At 48.0% G+C, this 21,376-nt stretch overlaps 1 protein-coding gene across 1 annotated transcript in view; it reads right to left on the bottom strand.

Annotated features, from left to right (window-relative positions):
- The window catches only part of GABRR2 (gamma-aminobutyric acid type A receptor subunit rho2), a 40,219-nt gene extending 18,843 nt beyond the window's left edge, over window positions 1-21,376 (bottom strand). The window contains 2 exon segments of the mRNA NM_001077946.1: window positions 11,986-12,092; window positions 21,124-21,376. Of these exon segments, the coding sequence (NP_001071414.2) occupies window positions 11,986-12,092; window positions 21,124-21,236 (220 nt within the window). The 5' untranslated portion in view covers window positions 21,237-21,376.

The raw sequence follows: 21,376 nt of genomic DNA, 5'->3' as shown, positions 1-21,376 counted from the left end.
GTATGGATGTGAGAGCTGGACCATAAAGAAAGCTGAGTGCCGAAGAATTGATGCTTTTGAACTGTGGTGTTGGAGAAGACTCTTGAGAGTCCCTTGGACTGCAAGGAGATCCAACCAGTCCATCCTAAAGGAAATCATTCCTGACTATTCATTGGAAGGACTGATGCTGAAGCTGAAACTCCAATACTTTGGTCACCTGATGTGAAGAACTGACTCATTTGAAAAGACCCTGATGCTGGGAAAGATTGAGGGCAGGAGGAGAAGGAGATGGTTGGATGGCATCACCGACTCAATGGACTTGACTTTGAGCAATCTCCGAGAGTTGGTGATGGACAGGGAAAACTGGTGTGCTGCTGTCCATGGATCACAAAGAGTCGGACAGGACTGAGCAATTGAACTGATCTTTTTAAAAAAGAGAGTCCTAGTTCCTCCTCACAGGATATATATAATTATCTGACCCATACGTTTGAGTTGTTCTACAGAAACTAAGGCCTCCTTCCAAGTGGAGGATGGTGACTACATGCAAACTGGTTGGAACCTGAAGGCTGACTTTAAGATTCCCAAAGCATTTTCATGTTACCTCACTAAATACCAAACAGAAGAAAGTTCCACAAGCTGCAGCCCTTACTCCAAATGGCTGCCTTTAAACACCCTTCCCTGAAAGCGAGCGGGGAAGGCAGGTCTTGGGAGCACAGGCCGCCTTTCACAACAGCCAGTGTCAGTAAACTAGCTCCACCGTGAGTGGACTCAAGTTCAGTTTGCTAACAGCAGCCGTGTAAGCTAGGGTTTGTGCTCCAGAAGGTGAGGGCCAAGGACACTGCAGAGGAGTCAGAGGGGTCTCCGCTGAGGGAAGAAGGCTGCTGGAGCCCCAGAAGGCCGACTTCCTGCCCAGCTTTGGCTCTCCAACCTGTTCACTGTAATGGTGATGCGTAGACCACACACCCCCACCCTGTGGGGAAGTGGCTGGGGAGGTCCAAGAAGTGTTCAGGGGAAGAGGCCACAGCTCCAAAAGGAGGCAGACCCTTGCTTTGAGCTGGCTCCATGGGCCTCAGCTCGACCAGCTGAGTGACATTTGGGGGCCTTGGTGGCCAGACTCCTGTGCCTTGGAAATCCAGGGCTTGAACCCCTCCTAGGAAGAAGGCCACAGAGTAAAGCAATCAAGAGGGTCTCCATTCACAGTCTGGGTGCCCCACACAGAGGGCTCCTTAAATAGGGGTGGAGCGACAGTATACCAGGTGAAGATCATGTGTCTGAATTACTCTGGAAAGTCCCTAGGAAGGCATCACATTGGAGACACTCCACCTGGAGATGTAACTAGGAAGTAACCTTGTGAAGTGACACAGCAGTTGGGATATTATGATATTTAAGAAATATTTATTTGGTTTTCAGCCCCAGTTACTGGCACAGAGCTCCTGAAACTCTTGTAGCTTCCTAAGTGATACGGGTAAAAGGAGTATTCTTTTGTTGTTCATAACAAACCACACCTGAGTTTAAGCTAGAGTGGTGACTCTCAGTTAGCTCTCAGTTTCAGGATGGGGGCTGGTTATTAAGGAAACGACCAGGTGATTAGATGGTTGGAACTTTCAGCCCAACCCCCCAGCTTCTGGGGAAGGGAGGGCCTGGAGGTTGAGTTAACCAGCAGTGGGCAATGAGGTCATCAATCATGTCTACGCAATGGAACCTCCATAAAACCCCTAAACAGCCAGGTTCGGTGAGATTCCTGGTGAACACTTCAGGGAAGATGGTGTGCCCCAACTGCACGGGACAGAGGCCCCTGAGCTCAGGACCCTTCCAGTTCTCACCCTATGCCCTGCCTCATCCTCTGTCCCTCTGTATCTTTTATAATGATCTTTATAATAAAGTGGAGACTGTAAATAATGTGTTCACTGACTCTACAAGCCATTCTAGCAAATTAGCAGGGGGTTGTGGGAACTCCAGTTTTGCAGCCAAGTCGGAGAGAAGTATAGATAACTGGAGACCCAATTCTTCTCATTGATGTCTGAAGTGGGTCTGATGATTGATGTCTCTGGGACTGAGCCCTTAACCTGTGGAGTCTGTGCTAACCCTTGTTGTTGTCATTGTTGTTTAGTCATCCAGTCGTATCCGACTCTTTTGCAACCCCATGGACTGCAGCCCACCAGGCTCCACTGTCCATGAAATTTCCAAGCAAGAATACCGGATGGGTTGCCATGCCCTTCTCCAGGGGATCTTCCCAACCCAGGGAGTGAACTTGCTTCTCCTGCAAGTCTCCTTCACGGCAGGGAGCTTCTTTACCTCTTGAGCCACTAGGGAAGCCCTAGGTAGTGTTAGAACCAAATTAAATTGTAGGACATGCAGCTGGTGTCTACAGACAACAGAAGAATTGTTTGGAGCAGAAAACCCACACATTAGACTCAGAAGTTTCGTGAGTAGAACAGATCATAGTAGCAGTAATAGTAATAGTATGAGCCCTTGTTCTGGGAGAGGCCCTAAGGAATTGTGTGCTGTGTGCCTAGGAGGCTGGGCTGCACACTCCCCGGGGCAGGAGCCGCGTCTTTATCACATGTCAGCATCCAGTGCCTGATGCATGGCCCACGCCACACTGTCCCCATGTCCCCATGCACACGCTCTATGCTGCATCAGTCCTTGTTCGGTGCTTCCTGTAGGACACCTGGGTTTCAACCTCACGACAACCTGCTGAGGCAGTTACTGGAATTACCTCCATCCTATAGGCAAGAACCTGAGGATTAGAGATGGAAGTCTGGGAATGGAAGTCCCAGCCAGTGGAGGCACAACCAGAAAGAAGGGGTACCAGAACCCCCTCTTTAATGAATGCATCTCGCTGACTGGAGCATTCTCAATCAAAAAAAAAACAGTTAATGTTTCTTGAGCACTTCTTATGTATCATGCACTTTGCTGAAAACTCCACACATAATCTTCACTGAGGTTGCTCTAAGGATTCAATAATTTGCCTTAGCCACACAGCTGTTAAAAGGCAGAGCTGGGGTATGGACTAAGCAAGGCAGGGTGGCCCCAGTATAATGGTTTTACAAGATGTCTGTAAATCCTTCAACACTCCTCCTAACAAAAGTCTAATTCCTCTCGCCTTTGAATCTGATTGGACCTCTGTGATCAATTCAAAGACTAGAATGCACCAGGACTAATAACGTTGTGAAACTTCCAGTTTCTGCTGGTTTCTCTTCAGCTGTCAGGTGGCCAAATTAGAGACCAGAGAGAGAGGGAATGATGAGAATGATGCCTTGATGCCCGAGGAGCCCAAGCTGTCCCCAGCCTAGCTTTGACATCTTTCCACCCTGGGCACCAGACATGAGAAGGAAGACACTTTTGAGATGACCCTGCAGAGGAGCAAAACTTGCCAGCCCACAATGTCTCTTTGCCATATGCATTATTTTGAGCTGAAAACAATCAAAGCTGGAAAGACTCAGGAAGAAATTTTGACTTTCCACCTAACTGCCTTGGCTTTCCTGGTGGCTCAGATGGTAAAGAATCCACCTGTAATGCAGGAGACTCAGATTTGATCCCTGGGTCGGGAAGATCCCCTGGAGAAGGGACTGATTACCCACTTCAGTATTCTTGCCTGGAGAATTCAATGGACAAAGGAGCCTGGGAGGTTACAGTCTATGGGGCTGCAAAGAGCTGGACCGACTGAGTGACTAACACACACACACACACACACACACACACACAAACTGCCTTATATAATTTACACAGAGGACCTGTTCCCACAATAGATCTTACTAAACTTGTTTGACTTTCTCTGGTGAATCACTCTCATGTCAACTTAATTCTTAGACCAGCCAGAAGAACCTAGAAGAGTAGAGGAGACTTTCCTCCTGGACAAGGTCACCCGCTGCCATCATCTGACTGCATTCCCTTGAGAACTGACCTGCTGAACACAACCTGATTTGTGAGCAGAAATAGCCTATGACCTAAAGGTCACAGCCAGGGTAGCTGGTTACATAGGAGTGAATAGCCAGATACCAGAATTCTACAGCCCATGTTCTTAACCACAATACTGTGAGCAAATTAATTAATTAATAAGTGAGTGAAAGAATGAGTCTGTGTGATGATATCAAAGAAGAAAAAGGTCTTATTGAAACAGGAGGGAAGCGGGCAGGGCACAATCTTTAAAAGAATGACATAGCTGTTGAAGACCAGACAAAAATTGGTTAGAACCAACTAGGTCCAACATGGCAGAAGATTCGACTTTCAGTGGGCCTGGAACCACACCGTATGCTCACTGTAACACATTAGATAAATGACCCTCCCACCAGCGCCATGATAGTTCCAAGGCTGACCATAAAAGGCCAAAAAGTGGGTGGTGGCCCATTTCCTGGAAATGTCCACACCTTCTCCAAAACAGTTGGAATAATCCTGTCCTCTCACTCATTAGCCTATGAAATTACCCTGCCCATAAAATCTACCCACCCCATATTTCTGGGACTCTCACCTTCTGAGATGGCCTATGCTCTGTGAACTGTGTTCCTGCCATTACCACTCTCTCCTTTCGAGATGGATCATATTCTGTCTATGGCATGTGTCTCTAAATAAATCCACTTCTTACCCATCACTTTGTCTCTCACCGAATTCTTTCTGCAATGAGATATTGAGGACCTGAGATTCAGTCAGCCTTGAGAATAGGGCTGTGATTTCAATTTAAAGACAGTAGGTTCAGGTCCCAATCTGAGTTGGGCAGTTTCAATACAGTTCCAAATAGCCAAGAGATGTTTCATGTTAGAGGGAAGGCATCAACCTGGGGCTCTGGGCAGGGACGGGCCGTTGGATGAAGCAGGACGGCACAGGGGGCCACCGTGGAGTGATGCTCGTAGCAGACTCTGCAGGGATGTGAGGAACAGAGAGCCTTCTAAGACAGGAGAGGTGAGAGGTGAGGTAGTTCATGAGCTAGCTCACTTCCACCAGTGGAGCTGAGCCGGGGAGGCAGTTGGCCAGACCATGGAAGTTCTTGGGACTCAGAGGGGAGAGTCGGGGGCTGTACTTCATCCCATAGAAGATGGGATTCCCTGAAGTTTCTGAGGGAGCTGCGCCAGTAAGGGATGTTTCCAGGAGGTGAATTTGGTGACAAGGGGTAGTGTGAGGGCCATGGTGTGGGTGTCAGCAGGGCATCCAGCCTTCTTATCATTATCATCCACTAAAGAGAAAATTTAATTGATTTCAGTTTATGAATTCATTTACACTTAAATGCCAAAGAATAAGATTTTGTCGGGGAGTGGAGCTTTGGAGGGCCACAACCATTTTAATGCCTAAGATTTTTCCACCCTGCAACAAGGGGCTGAGAAACGTGTGGTGTGAGAGGGTGGGGTGGGGAGGGAGGGGCAGATCTGAGAGACACTGTAATGCATGATTCAACTTGGTTGATCAGGACGGGGAAAAAGGGCAGGAGGGAGGGCAACAAAATCAGCAAGGACTCCAGAGCCCATTGCCTGAAGAGCCAGAGAAAGAGCTACAGAACATTGGCAGGTTCACTAAACGAAGGCCAGAAGCATGAGATTTGCAATTATCTCAAGGAAGCATGGGAGCCAATGTTTGCTGCCCTGTCTGCTACATTCAGCCCTTCGTTGTTGGATATAGCACAAGAAGAGTTCTCCTGTGCTCTAGAAATGATATGGGGGAAGCGGGTTGTATTACAGGCCCAGCCCCTGCCCCGACCTGCCCCTGATCACAGGCTGGGCCCTCCGACCCCTTCTTTCCAGGCTCATTCAATCTCAGCCCGTCCAGACATGGCCCCTCCAGATCAAGTCTTCACCCTACTCTGTGTGGGCAGCTGACCACTAAGGGCAGCGTCCACATGTACAAACCCACCCCCCAGGCAGGAGCATAATCAGAGATCCAGATGCCACATGCTTGAATACCTGAAGGTCACAAGTTAAGCTAAGAAACTGGTAAATGGTATATATCCTGTCCTACTGCTTTGACCAATACACTTTCATGTCAACCCAGAAGGCCAACCCCAACCTTGGACTCAGGCTTCTGGGAGCTCTGGCTGGCCCAAGACGGGACAGGGAGAATGGCCCAGCTCCAAGCGGCCCTATTTCCACCCACAGCAGTACCCGGCACGTGCCTATGGACACCGAGGTGCACCGCCTACACACACACACGCACACACACACACACACGCGCGTGCACGCACACACACACACACGCACACACACACACACGCTGCTTGCATTCCACTGCCATGCTCCTGTTATCCATGAGCACCCTTCACCTTGGCCCCCTCTTCCTTTCTCCACCCACTGGCCTCAGCCCCCGTGCATCTTTCCTCATTGTGAGCATTGCCTCTTGAATGAAGGCATCTCTGATTCTCTCTCTGGACAGAACTGACCACGTAACTCCCCCTCCATCAGCAGAGATGCCCTCCATTGCTTCTGTAATACGTGACTGTACTGAGTCATTTGTTTCACCTGTAGACAGCTTCTTGGGATGTCACTTCTTTGGATGACACTCTGGCATGCCAGGATTGCCAAGCGAAGTGACTGAACCCATGTCTTGTCCAGGAAGGGTAGCTCCTTGGCCTTCCTCCTCCCGAACTCCTCGAGGCAGCCCTCCCCTGGTGCCCACAACCAGCCCTGTTGCACCCTCCCTACAGTTCCTCTGTCCTTCCAGGAGTTCTCCATAATTTGATGTCTTGATGTGAAGACTTCATTAACACTGGTCTCCTCAACCAGAGCATTAACATTCCAAGGACTGTGGCTGTACTGCTCACTGCTGGGTCCCCAAGTGCCACCGACCCTGCTTCATACAAATCAGCTCCAAAAAACACCATATTTGTCTTAAGAATGAAAATGAAAGTATTTTGGTTGGAGGACCTAACCTACTTTGTGTCCACTTGCCCACCATCCTGACAAACTCCTTGGGTTTAATTCAAAAGAATCCACGATGACATTACATCCCTCCTTTACCTCCCACTTTTACATACATGTGTGCATGCCAAGTCGCTTCAGTCGTGTCTGACTCTTTACAACCCTATGAACTGTAGCCCACCAGGCTTCCCTGTCCATGGGATTCTCCAGGCAAGAATACTGGAGTGGGTTGCCATGCCCTTCTCCCAGTGATCTTACCAACCCAGGGATTAAACCCATGTCTCTTTAGTCTCCTGCATTGGCAGGCAGATTCTTTACCACTGGCACCACCTGGGAAGTCCCCCACTTCTACAGTTTGGATTAAAAACCAGCACCATGTGGGACTTCTCTGGTGCATAACTGGGGTTAAGACCACACATCCACTGCAAGGCGTGTGTGTTCAATCCCTCATTGGAGAACTAAGTTCTCACATGCCACTTGGCAAAAAAAAAATTTTTTAAAGAATCAGATTGTGCTGATGAAAAGGTGAAATGATGTAGTTGCTGTGTGAGAATGTGTGATGTGTGAGAAGCTGCTGATGTGAAAAAAGTATGAGAGTTCCTCCAAAAATTAAACACAGAACTACCATGCTGCTGCTACTGCTAAGTCGCTTCAGGCGTGTCCGACTCTGTGCGACCCCATAGACAGCAGCCCACCAGGCTCTCCCGTCCCTGGGATTCTCCAGGCAAGAACACTGGAGTGGGGTGCCATTTCCTTCTCCAATGCACAAAGTGAAAAGTGGAAGTGAAAGTGAAGTCGTGCCCGACTCTCAGCAACCCCATGGACTGCAGCCCACCAGGCTCCTCCGTCCATGGGATTTTCCAGGCAAGAGTACTGGAGTGCGGTGCCATTGCCTTCTCCGTCGCATGAGTATATTAACCCCCAAATTGAAAACAGGGTCTTGAACAGATGTTGTACACACATGTTCATGGAAGCTTTTTCCCCAATACCCAAAAGGAAGGAATAATCCAAATGTCCAATGACAGATACATGGGTAAACAAGATGTGATATGTTCATACAATGGACTATTGTTTGGCCTTAAAAAAGAAAGGAATCCTGTCACATACTACCAAATGAATGAACCTTGAAGACGAGGCTGAGTGAATCAGCCAGTCACAAAAAGACAAGTACTATATAATTCCACTGACAGGAGATGCCTAGAGCAGTCAAATTCAGAGACTGAAAGTAGAATGGTGGTCCTCAGGGACAGGGGGAAGCAGGGAGTAGAGAGTTACTGTTTAATGGAGCTTCGGTTTGGGAAGATGAAAAGCTCTAGACATGGATGCTGGTGATAGTTGGACAACAACGTGAATGTGCTTTGGCCCCTGAACTATATGCTTCAAATGGTTGAGATGGTAAGTTACATGTTCTGTATGTTTTACACTCAATTTTTTTAAAATTAAAATTTAATTAAAAAAAAAAAAAAGCACATCAGTTTTTCTAACAAATGGAAGGGAAACCCCAGGCAGGCCCCTGTGGGTTCTCCTAACCAGGACACACTACCGAACCAGGCAGCTGGGAGCTTAGACAAGATATTTTTGTTTCAACTGATCCCTGGGATTATTAGGAAGCTGCTAGATTTTTAATCTTTTCTTTTTCCAGACTGAAAAGGTCATCCAAGGGGTATCTAGTCTTAGGCAAATTCCTCTCTATCAGTTATTTTTAAATATCTGTCCACAAGGAAGCCGCTATTCGAGACACAAGTTAGAAAGAGAAGACAGGGATGGGAATACACAGCCCATAATTGTTGAAGGACACCCTGTGGGTGTGGCCTGCTGAGTAAGTGGGGCTAAGTGCTAAGTGGGGGTGTGTTAGGCTGGACCTGCATTAGGGCAATTTGGGCCCACGCTTTGCTTTGGACTGGGGGCCTGGCACAGGGCTGCCCCCAAAGAAGGCAGGCTTACTATTACTTGCACAGAGTCACCTATGTGCTGTCTGTCAGCCTCCTTCCTCAGAGTAATATCCACCACCAGCCACACTCCTGCCCAGGAGTGAGGGGCTGGGTGGAGTCCCTCAGGAGCACCGGCAGAGACAGCTTCTGAGCTCTAAACCATCCACAGAGGCTCCAGGGACCATGGATTGTGACAGTCATTGGAACCCTGGGCAGTGGGAAGCCCCCTCCTGTGACAGCCCCACCCAGCCTGCTTGGTCAGGACCCGTCCAGCTGCAAAGCTATTTCTGAATTCATGTATGTGTGCCTCACCGTGAGTTCCCCTAGTCCTACTTCATCCAAGTAGGACCATCTAGACATCCAGGATAGCCCTGCAGGGAAGAAAAGGTGGCCCAAGGACCAGCTGCCCTGGGGGAGGGGGTTGGGAGCAAGGAGGAGCAGCTCCCACCCTTTGCCTTGGTGAGATTATGACAGCTGATGTGTAAGGGTCTTATCGCACCTGCTGGAGGTGACAACTCCTTCTGCAGAAGCTTTCTGTGAAATCAGGGCCTTTACCAGCCTCAGAGGCTTACTTAAGCAGGGGCAGGGGACTGTCCTGATCCTTCATACTCCAGGGGAGTCCAGCTGATGGGCCCAGCACTTGCAGGGATCAGAATACAGGAAGTCCAGTTTACTCCCCGAACATGGCTTGAGGAAGGAGCACCCTGACTGGGGCTGCAGCCTGTTGGATGATTCTCCTCAGAGCTGGGTTTTCTGAGAATGTGGCAGGACTTCTCTCGCTGGTCCTGAGAGCTAGCTCCTGGCTTTCTCCCAGAGGAGGAGGGTGGTTTTATGAGGCTTTCACTTTTGCATCTGACATCACAGAAGAAACCCAAGTTTTGCCCCCAGTTGTTCTGTGCTCATCACTTAACCCTCTGGAGCCCAGGCTCTTCTGCAAACTGAAGGTCCTGACCAGGTGACGGCTCAGGCTCCTGCCAGCAATGACAGCCTCCATGAGAAAGTTACAAGGCGTGATTCGGAAGGTCACTCACACCCAGACACATGCAGCTGCTCCACAGAACTGTGCTCTGCCGAAGGGCTATACTGTGACTTTTGAGGACCCTAGACCCCTGTCTTCATGGACCCTTCCACCAGATAAAACATTTTAAAAAGTATTGGTATAAAGATGAATATATTACTATTATATATTAATATTTTATTCTACCTAAAATTTTATTTTTTTCTTCTGATTTTAAAATAAAATCTTTGTAGAGGCCCCTAGGAGTATTGTTTGTGAGCTCTAAACCCTATACCTACTCTGCCTAATTGCCTAGCACTGGAGGACACGCAAGTCAAAGGAGGCAAGAAAGAGACCCACTCAGGAGGGTGGGTCAGCAGCTGTGTGACGTGGGCCAGTCACCTCACCTCTCCACACCTCACGTTCCTCATCTGGGCATAACAATATCTACTTCATAATTATGGTCTACTTCATGGAGTTGTGAGGACCGAAGTAAGATGATGTCTGTAAGTGCCCTGATTAGAATGGTGCCTGGCACAGAAGTCACCAGGAATTGTTCGTTGGCATTAATGCTATTGTTTGGCAACCTTGTCCCAGTCATCTGACCCTCTGCTTCTTAGCTCATCCTCTAGAATAGCGGTCCCCGGCCACCTTGGCACCAGATACTGCTTTCATAGGAGATAATTTTTCCACAGACAGGGGAGGTTTCTGGATGATTCAGACACATTACACTTATTGTGCACTTCATTTCTATTATTATGCCATCAGCTCCACCTCAGATCATCAGGCATTAGACCCTAGAGGTTGGGGACCCCTGCTCTAGAAGAGAAACAAAGAGGAGCTTTCTGCTTATAGGATACCATCTCGCTTGGACCTCCTGGAGCACATCCAGCTAATTTTAGAGCTGCTTACTCAGGAAAATGTTACTGAAGTTCATTAAATTCTCTGGTGGCATTACCCCTTGAGGGCAGCTGGATGCCTGGCTGAGCAGCTTTCTGTCCCAGCAGGAAGAAGAGGCAGGGACTGTCATTGGTCGCCTGCTTTCTCCTCCTGCTTGGCAAGTGTCAGAGCTCAGGGAACTGAGCGAGAGGCTTTGAAAATGCAAAGGCCCCTGGGATAGATTAACATCCTAATCCCCTAACAGTCACACAAGAGGGAGGCCTGACAGCTGGCTTTTTCTAAGGGGCTGTGAACCCGTAGGTGCTGGGGGCTTTACATACATCATCTCATTTAATCCTGACAGCCCCCACAGATGGAGGGATTACTTTCCCCACTTCACAAACCACAAGCAGAGGGTCGGTGGCTTGCTCACAAGTCACTCCTGCTCCTTCCTGCTGCCCCAAGAGGACGCTGGCACCTGAGAGAACTTCAAGAGCAAGATAAAGGGGAATAGAGACCAGCCTGCCAGGGTCTCTCTGGCCAGGGTGCATCAGCTGCCATGCTCTGGGCCTCAGTTTCCCCACCTGCACTAGGGGTGCCTGGGCCTGTGTCTCATGCATCCTGTGAGTCCCATCCTTCCCCCCTGCCTTGTCGGTGCAGATGGCTGGCCCCGTCCAGGCTCCTGTCTCCCTGTGGCATTTTTCTCCAGTTCCTGAGAGGGGCAGCCACCATCCATGCCACCCCTGCTGGACCCCCCAGAGCAGGGAAACTCTTTTGGGGTCAAGTCTGCAAGGCGGCTGTGCAAGGGGTTAAATTGTTTTTTGGGTTTTCTTTTTTTAAGATCTTTTTTTTTTTTGGCCACACTGTGCAGCATACGGGATCTTAGCTTCCCAACCAGGGACTGAGCCCACTCCCTCTGCACTGGGAGTGTGGAGTCTTAACCACTGGACCACCAGGGAAGTTCCTGCAAGGAGTTAAATGGTTGCAAGCAGGTGGCCCCCCTCAGAAACCCAAATTCCCAGCTAGGCAAGGGGCAGCAGAGAACAGAGTCATTTTTCTGTGCAAAACTTCCTGCCTGCTCTTATTCTTTTAAGAAAGGCAAGTTGGCAGCAGCAGGGCTAGGCCTTTGAGAATGTAAACAGCTCCATCGTCTCCAACCCCTCTTCTCAGCACTCACTTCCTTCCATCGCTTTGCTCCAGGGGATAATTTGTGAGTTGGGCTATGCTGACCGTGACTGGGAAACTAAAGGCCCCCCGGGAAGGAGGGCTGTGCCTGAGGGAACCCGATGGAACAGCAGCAGAAGGCAGTCCTGGAATCAGGCCCCAAAGGGCTGAAGGTGGGGGGGACACATCTTACCTCCAAAAGCGGGCCTCATGGTGAAATCATGATCATCCACTCTGAGAAGTGGCTGAGGTTTTCCATGTCGGATTTTGGTCATATCAGGGTTCTTCTTATACAGGTGACTGCAAAGACAGGCAAGAAATGTTTTCCATCCTCCCACCGAGGCATTGTGTGAGAAGATTTGGGGAGATTACTTTCTGCAGGATCTACCTGTTAGACACTTTTCCCCCATCTTACTGTCTCTTTCTCCCCTGAAGGGAGGTTGAGAGATAAAGGATCCTTGCTCCCCCATCCCTGCTTGCCCCCAGCACCCCAGGCCCTCACCAACAGGCTGACCTGATGACCTGGCCCTTCCAGAGGCTTCTAAAACAGATCCCTCCCGGACAGGACCCCATTCTACCTTGGCAAGCTCCTAATTTGTCTTGCCAAAAGTCATGATTGGATGACCAATGCTTGGGTTGAATGGTTTATGATGGTTTTTTTTTTTTTTTTCTTTTGAAATATTTCTTTAGGAATTTCCCTGGTGGTCCAGTGGTTGACCTGGAGAGCAACTAAGCCCATGCACCACAACTATTAAAGCCCGTGTCCCAGAGGCAGTGCTCAACAACGAGAGAAACCACCCCAGCGAGGCTCAAGGGAGAGTACCACCTGCTTGCTGCAACTAGAGAAAGCATGCTTGCAGCGGCCAAGACCCAGTGCAGCCAAGAATTAATTAAATAAATTAATTAACTTACAGAAATTTCTTCAATGTTGTTATAATATTGGTTTTGTGATAAGTAAAATTCTGAGACAAATATAGTTAAAGTTTTAACAGGCTGGTTTGATCCTAGCCAGACCTGATATTCCTCACGTCAGTCCAGTTGGCAGCTGTCTACAGAAGCCACCCTGGCGCAGAGAGCCTCAACCCTTGGGAGAACAGACCGTTCACAGCCAGCGGGCATGGAGGCCACAGCTGGGCACAGAATTGCTCGAACCGTCCAGCCAGGTGGTGAGGGAGGCGGGTTGGAGCCCAGGACGGCAGACCCCGCTTCCCTGTCCTTCCTCTAACCCAGAGGACAAAGGAGTGATTCTCTCCTCACTCACACTCGTTCTTTCCATGTCTTTTTTCCCACCACAACCACACATAATCCTAAAGCAGTCAAGTTCCAAATATTCCAAAGCAGTATTCTACTTACAGGATGATCACTAAACAGGAGACATAATAAGAGGAGAGGGAGAATAAAATGGAGAGGAAGGAAGGAAGGCAAGCAAGCAGGTTATTTGAACGTTCGGGTCTGATGGAATGTGAGTTTTAATTCTTTTTTTTTTTTTTTAATGGCCATACTGTGAGGCTTACAGGGTTTCAAAGTTCCCCAATAGGGATGGAAAGTGGGCCCCAGCAGTGAAAACCCAGAATCCTCACCACTAGGCCACCAGGAAACTCCCTGAGATTTAATTCTTGATGGAAGGAAATAACCTTATAAGAAATCAGTGTTACTATAATACTATCTGTAATGTATTAGTGAAGGGTTTTAGAAATCAAGGAAGAGACTTTGTTTTTCAATGTCTGTTGTTCATTTATATACACCCCTATTTACTCTCCGTGTTCTTATCACACTTCATTGACTTTTTAGAGAAACAAGCATATTTCCTGTTTAAATTCTGTAAGAGAAGAGTGACATATTCCCTGTCTCGTGGTCCTGTTCTTTGAGACATCTTCCTATGAAATCCTTAAATTTCATTCTCTCAGCTCTGCCCAGATGGTATTATTTGATGGGAGGTCAAGGGAATGGCAACCCCCTCCAGTATTCTTGTCTAGAATATCCCACGGACAGAAGAGCCTGGTGGGCTGCAGTTGATGGGGTCGCCAAGAGTCAGACACAATTGAAGTGACTTAGCATGCAGCATGCTTAAAAGAATTTGCACAGAGGGTCTGTTCCTGGAATAGAGCTGTCACCAGAGATGTCTGCAAAGAATAGAGAGTAGGGGTGGTGGAGAAACTCTGCAGGGCCTGGAGATCAGCATCCACCATGTCCCATTGCCTGCACAGCCTGGCACACCATTGCTTTACCAAACATTTCTTTTTCCGTCTTCATGAGAATTGCCTTCCTCCTGACTGAAGTCCTAAACCACTACCTCCAACATCCTCCTTCGTCTTTAGCTGAAGATGGTATTTAATGTGAGGGCTTGGCCATTTGGGAGAATTCCTCATTTTTCCTGTGTCTCTCCCATGGATACAGATTATTGAACTTTTGTTTGATCTTCTCCTGTTAAGTTCTCTCACGTCAATTTGATTCCTACACCAGCCAGAAGAACCTAGCAGGGTAGAGGAAAATGTCTTTGTCTGGACAATATGGACAGCCATCCTGCTCTCTTGTTGCACGATTCTTTGATTCCTGGACTAAAATTTATTTTCTCAGCACATTCCTATGGAGCATTTACTGTCCAAAGACTCCTCACTCCAGTCATGGGAGGACAGACACTCATTCCCCTCACAGAATTGATAAACAGACAGTAAACAAATGGAGAGAGAAATAATATGACTTCAGAAATTAAGTGCCATAAAAATATAATAAAGCAGAGTAAGGAGGAAGAGAGAGATGGGTTGGGGTAGAGGGTGGTCAAGGAAGCCTTGTGAGCCCTGGAGAGAAGGTGAGCTGTGAGAGGAGCTGAAGAAAGTGCATCCTGAGAGAGGGACCAGCAAGTGCAAACATCCTGAGGTGAGTCTTGTGTGTGGAACAGTAAGAAGACCAGTGGGTGGAGAACGAGGAGGAGGAGAGCAGTACGAAAGGAGGTGGGAGACGAGGCCAGGGGCTAGGTCTGAGGCCCTCAGATATACGACACTGAGAGGGGAAACCCATGGCAATTCTGAGCAGGGGAGTCACAAGGTCTGGATTAATACCTGAGAAGATCACTCAGGTAGAAGAGATGGTGGAAGGGCAGAGAAGCAGAAGCCTTTTGCTGAGACAACATGGTACCTGGGTTAGGGCGGTGAGCGGTGAGGGTGTAGAGAACTGATCAGATTTGAGGGAGGCAGAAAGACCTTGCTGAGAGCTTGGGGATGGGGATGGGGGAAACAGAGAGGCAAGGATGGCCCAGGTTTATGACGAGCACCAGGGTGAATGGTGGAAACATTCGCTAAGATGATAAAAACTGGGGGAGTGGCATGTTTGTGGAGATGATGGAGCATCAGATTCTTAGGAGCCATCTTGATTTCCAGACGCCTGCGAGACACCAGGTAGAAAGTGCAACTAGGGCGGCGGCAACTCAGAAAGCAGGAGCAGTAGCAGTGTTTTCACTTCCTTTGGCCTTGTAGGTTCTGGAGGTCCCTGGGGGCTCAGCAGAGGTGCCTGGCCCTCCTTCTCCCTGAGCCCTTTGAACTCTGCCCTCAAACACCCTGGCCCAACTTCCTCCCCTTCTCCCCTTCTCACTGCTAATTCTCATTAGCATTCAAACTGAACCCTCCTTCTCCCTGAGCCCTTTGAACTCTGCCCTCAAACACCCTGGCCCAACTTCCTCCCCTTCTCCCCTTCTCACTGCTAATTCTCATCAGCATTCAAACTGAATTCTAGTCTCTCTCACCTTGAACCAAAACAAAGAAGAAGATCTGTCCAGACCCCATAACCTCCTCATGCAAAATTCACTGGAAAGGGAAGGTGGCACTATGGTGGTAGTTATACTCTGCTTTGAATGTTTCTTATACTCTGCTTTGAATTTTTTAAAAAATCATCTCTCCCTCCTCCTAATAAGTAAATAACTTTCCCAAAGAGCTGCAGCCACTTCCTCAGTCCCAGGTGCTTCTTCCCCACTTGGGTCTGAGCCGAGGCCCTACAGGTGCCCTTGCCGAAGGTCAGGGAGGACCAGCCTCTGCTGGAAACCTCGTCTTCCAGGACAGAGCGCTTGGCCCTCCTCCCACCTCCACTGCAGTTTTTTTCCCTCCTCAGCCCCTTCTTTTCATGCCAGTTTCCTCAGGGCCCTGTCTCAGCCACCTTCTCTCCCTTTCAACACTCTCTTTGTGTGAAGCAATGGCTTCAGCTGGCATTCACTTACTGATGATTCCGAGACCCATGTCCCTTGCCCCGGACCTTTGTATCCTACTAACTAGTTATTTCCAGCTGGGTATCCTATAGGCTTTTCAACTCAACATGTCCACAGTTTGAGAACTTCTAAGTACAAGGTGACCCAGCTGAAGTAAGGGTGGGCCATTATATGAAACTGGAGAAAGGGTAGGAGGGGTGAGGATGAAATGGACAGACTGAGGTTGCAGAGCTCAGCCAGGGAGAGCCTTGAAGATGCTGTGAAGAATTTTATCTCTAACCAAAGGCTGAGGGAAAACATGGAAGGGTGCTGGAGGAAGAAGCCTTGTCAAATTTGCTTTTGGACAAGGCGGCTGCAGCTGCACGCTCTGAGGAGAGGCCAGTGGTCTCTTCCTGTCCTTTAGCTGGAAGGTGGGACCTCAGTCAGTTCCCTAGCAGCTTGTGTGGTCACAGAGAGGTCATTTCAAGGACCTGCCGCCCTCCTGGGTCTCTTCCCCAAGAAGCTGAGCGGGACCAGGCATGGTTCCCTGCGCGGCAGCCCCTGGGAAGCTGTTCAGAAGCCTAAGCAAAGACATCCCAGGATGGTGGGAGGCAGAGCTCAGCCTGAGGGCTTAGCCCATCACGGACATTAAATTGTGAGGGCAGCCAGCTCGCTGCCCCCCCTGCCTCGCAGGGAGCAAATCCCTCCGGGTCAGCACAGTTTCTCTGGAGGGGCGGATTAGGGCAGCGGAAGTCCTCATATGCCAGCATGCTGGGGAGAGGGAGATTGACATCCCAGTGCAGTTCAGAGGAGCTGGAATATTTTTCTTAAAGGTCCAGTCATTTGAAAACTCAGGCTGCTGATACCCCAAGGCTTGGGCTGTTTGTGTGAGCTGGACGCCCTGCATCCATCCTTCACAATGGGTGCCCACCCTAGTTCAAATGCCCGAGCCCTCCCACTCCAGACTCCAGGGGCAGTATGTTGGGCCTCAGCTGCAAGGCTGGGAATCTTCACAGAACCTCAAATCCAGTGAAAGGGGGAGAGAAGAAAAATGTGTTCACTCCACCTTGAGGAGCAGGGCAAGTGCCATCGTTTTGAGGGTTATTTGCTGCAATCATAACAGCAATCATAATGACCACACCCCCTTGAGTTACCCCTCCTTTCACAGGCCCCAAGCTGCGGTCACCCCCTCATTCTATTTGGAGAAATGAGGTTCAGAAAGATCAGGAAACATGGCCACACAACCAGCAAGCGGCAGAAGCAGGTCCCCAACCTGGTTTTCCCTGACTTCCCAACCCCACAGACCCCTGGGAAGGGGCAGGGTCACTGGGGAGAGAGAGAGAGAAGGGTCCAGCCTTGGAGCCATGATGCAAACAGAGAGAAGGGTGGTCAAGTGCAGGCGAAGCAAGGGGGCAGCAAATGGGAAGGAAAAATGAAAGGGGACCCCAGGCTTTGGGACCAGGAGAGGCCAGACAGTGTGATCAGGACAGAGCCCAAACTCCCAGGTCTTGTTGTATTTTCAGATCTCAAGAGAGAAGGGCCTCTCTTGGCAGGGAAGCAGTCATGTGCTCAGGGGGCCACCTTAGGCAGCAGGATGGGAAGAAGTTGGAATAAAGCTGGGAGGCTGAGAGGCCGGAAGAACAGAACAAAAACAGAGAGCCAAGAGCAAACAGGCTCCCTTGGCAGTGAGTCAGTAAAAAGGGACACAAAGGGTCAGAAAACTGGAAGCAGTTTTGAAAAAGCTGCTGCTGGACAGAATAATTGTTTTGTGAGGGTGTGTTGGCTGGAGTGACACAGGGAAGGTTGACAGGTTGGAAGAGGTCCGTGTGTGTGACGGTATGTGTGAGTGTGACCATATGTGTTACATGTGAATGTACGACTGTATGTGAGACCAAGTGTGTGGGGGGTGTGTGTGTGTGTGTGTGTGTCTGTGTGAATGGGACATCTAAGAGAAGGAGCTATTCCACAGAGATGAAATGCTCTACGACTGTAAGGAGAAAGGGTCAGGTCAGTTTATTCCTATTTATCAGTATAGCTTAACTGTTGTGTCAATAATGAAAGTACTTTTTCGTCAAATATTTGGCTGAAATTTTTCACACACAGACGTAACTCTGTGATTGTCTGAGTGTGCACATGCCCTGGTGGATTGCAGAAAGGCCTGGAACCATGTTTCCTGATACGACTTTTCTCTATTGTTTCTCCCGGTTTCTGCTCAATAATGATTTTATATTCTTTGAATGATGTACGTTCATCTTTTCACCCACATTACCACCTTATGGGATAGATTTCAAGAAGTTCTCATTCCTAAGGGTCAGATTTAATTCATCAATAAACAGTATGGAGTTTCCTCAAAAAATTAAAACTAGAATTACCATATGATCCAGCAGTTCCACTCTGGGTGGAAGAAACCAAAAACACTAATTTGAAAAGATACATGCACCCCAGTGTTCATAGCAGCATTGTTTACAAGGGTCAAGATGTGGAAGCAACCTCAGTGTCCATAACAAATGAATAAAGAAGATGTGGTATATATTACAATGGAACAGTACTCAGTCATAAAAAGAAGAATAAAATTTTGCCATTGGCAACAACATGCATGGCAAAACGGCAGGGAGAAGTTGGAATAAAGGAGGGTATTATGCTAAGTGAAATATTAATAAGAGAAAGACAAATACAAAATCTAAAAAATAAAACAAACTAGTGAATATAACAAAAAAAATAGACTCACAGATATAGAGAATAAACTAGTGATTAGGAGTGGGGAGAGGGAAGGGGAAGGGATAAGAGAGGGGTAGGGGCATACGAGGTACAAACTACTATGTATAAAGTAAATAAGCTACAAGGGTATAGTGTACAGCACAGAGAATATAGCCAATATTTTATAATAACTATAAATGGAGTATAACCTATAAAATTTTTGAATCTCTATGCTCTATACCTGAAACTAATATAATACTGAAAATCAACTATACTACAGTTTAAAAACTTTTTTTTAAATAAATTCAGTCTGTCCACAAGCTCAAGCAGGTGTCTGGGAATGAGACTGTGGGTCTTCTGAGGAGGGACAGAGATGCTGTAATTGCCCAGGTTGCAGAGTGGAATCCCTGAGGGTCCCAGAGGGGCTCATGCTGAACCCAGCACCACTGGAGAGAATAGACAGGTTCAGACGAAGCTTTCCTTCCAATCTGAATAAGTCAGGGTCCTAGGACCTGGTCCCGACAAGCCACTAGCAACTGCATGAGTTACTCAGGCCGACGTCTTGGCCTCTGTAAAATGAGGCAGTGTTTCCCCATGTGTTCTCTGCGGAATATGAAACCCACAAGATAGTCCAAAAAAAAGTGGTATGTTTTTTTTTTGGATAACCTCTGTGTAATTTATCCCCCTCTTCAAATACACAGTGTCTATTTACATAGTAAAAGTACCTGTTTAAAAATGGTCTAAACCAGGATTTCCCAAGCTTCTTTGACCCTGGAGCCTCTTTTTCATACACCTATTCACATTTACAGAATTAGAACTCAGGGGAATTGCTGGATCCAGTGACCTCTGAGGTTCCTGCAGTTCAACAGCCTTGGATCCTGAGGTTATGTGTTACCAGAATGAGCCCTCAAGAGTGCTGCTTCTTTTCCATCATCCTGGTCAATTTGTATCTGGTTGCTTTCTGACTGAGTGGTATTAGACTCCACAGAGTCTTCACGTCTCCCAGAGCAGCAGTCTCTAAAGTAGGGGCACACGTGGCGGGCTCAAGATAGTCCACTGGGTTGCAGGAAATAGAGACTGTAACTATTATTTACAATTAGTTTTTATCTGAAAACAAAGCTATCAAGCTTTAATATACATATTTATAATAGTACATGTATGCAATTTGTGCATACACACACACACACACACACACACATACACTGGAAGTACAGTTTCAAAAAATTGTCACTGATAGTGGTATATGATTAGAAAGGGAAACTAGGGAATGCCCTAGTAGTCCAGTGTTTAGGACTCTGTGATCTCACTGCCAAGGGCCCAGGTTCAGTCCCTGGTTGGGAAACTAAAATCTGAAAGCTGATGTGATGAAAAACATTTTTTAAAAAGGAGACCACTGGCCTAGAAAATGTACCTCAAGATATTAGCTTATATTCATAATCACTAGTTCACACAGTGCCTAGTAGGGTGGAAAACAGGTGTGTAACACCTCACACATGATGTGGACATCTTAGCTGTTTGATCTTTCCTTTGTGCTGAACAGACCTAGAGTATCGTGCTTGGTGTATCAGTTCAAAACGCATATCAAGGAACTTGATTTGTGATAATGAGTGCACATTCTGGGCCTAATCAGTTTTTCTTGGAATGTTTCCCTTACATCACAAAATTGCCTTCTCTGTTGTCCACACAAATATTTCTGTTAAGCTAGGAAAATCCCATGGACGGAGGAGCCTGGTAGGCTGCAGTCCACAGGGTCTCGAAGATTCCGGCAGGACAGAGCGACTTCACTTTCACTTTTCACTTTCATGCATTGGAGAAGGAAATGGCAACCCACTCCAGTGTTCTTGCCTGGAGAATCCCAGGGACGGGGGAGCCTGTTGGGCTGCCCTCTATGCAGTCACACAGAGTCGGACACGACTGAAGCAATTTAGCAGCAGCAGCAGCAGCAAATTTCAAACACCTTTTCTAAGATTCAAAACAGTGAAATGATACCCGAAACCATTATAAAACTGTTACCAATCAAATAATTTAAGGAAAACAACTCTCAGTTACATGTTTTCTTCATAATTCAAACTAAATTCCTATATACCGTTCCCCTCAAAAAAAATTGTTGAGGTAATTACTTAGCAAGCCATTTATGGTCCCTACAGGATGTAATCCCGAGAATCAAAGCAGCACAGTCTGAGAAGTACAAAGATGCTTTACCCACTAAGTCTTCAGCTACCTGCCTTAAATCGGAATGCTTTGAAGGAACACAAACATCAGAATGAAAGGCCCAGCCTGGTCACTCACGCCTGGTGACACGATAGTGTATTTGAGCCCAGTGAGAGGCCCATCTCCCTCCGACTGGAAAGGAGATTCCAGGAGGACGGACGGCCTGACCCCCAGCCCTCCCGGAAGCTGTCCCACCGAGTGCAGCTGCCACCTGCAGTGACCTCCCTCCCATCCTGCCCGTGGCTTTACCTTGGCTTGGACGTTTCCAGCTGCCCTGTCCATCTCCTCTTCTTGGGCTTTCTGCTCTCCACAAGAACCACCAAGCAAAACAAAAACAAAATGAGTCTTGAAAAATAAGGCATCCTGTGAATGTCTGCTATGCTGCAAGCTGCCTTCCAGGGACCTGCAGCAGGGCAGATACCCCCAGGCTTAACCATTGAGTTGGTCTGCTGCTTCGAGCCGGTGCTGTGAGGAGGGCATGGCTGGCCTGGCTGAGTTTCCC

This window comes from Bos taurus, chromosome 9 (genome assembly GCF_002263795.3).
Source record: "Bos taurus isolate L1 Dominette 01449 registration number 42190680 breed Hereford chromosome 9, ARS-UCD2.0, whole genome shotgun sequence".
Lineage (NCBI taxonomy): Eukaryota > Metazoa > Chordata > Mammalia > Artiodactyla > Bovidae > Bos > Bos taurus.
Note: the sequence above shows the minus strand (reverse complement) of the source record. Positions and strands in the feature narration are given on the sequence as shown.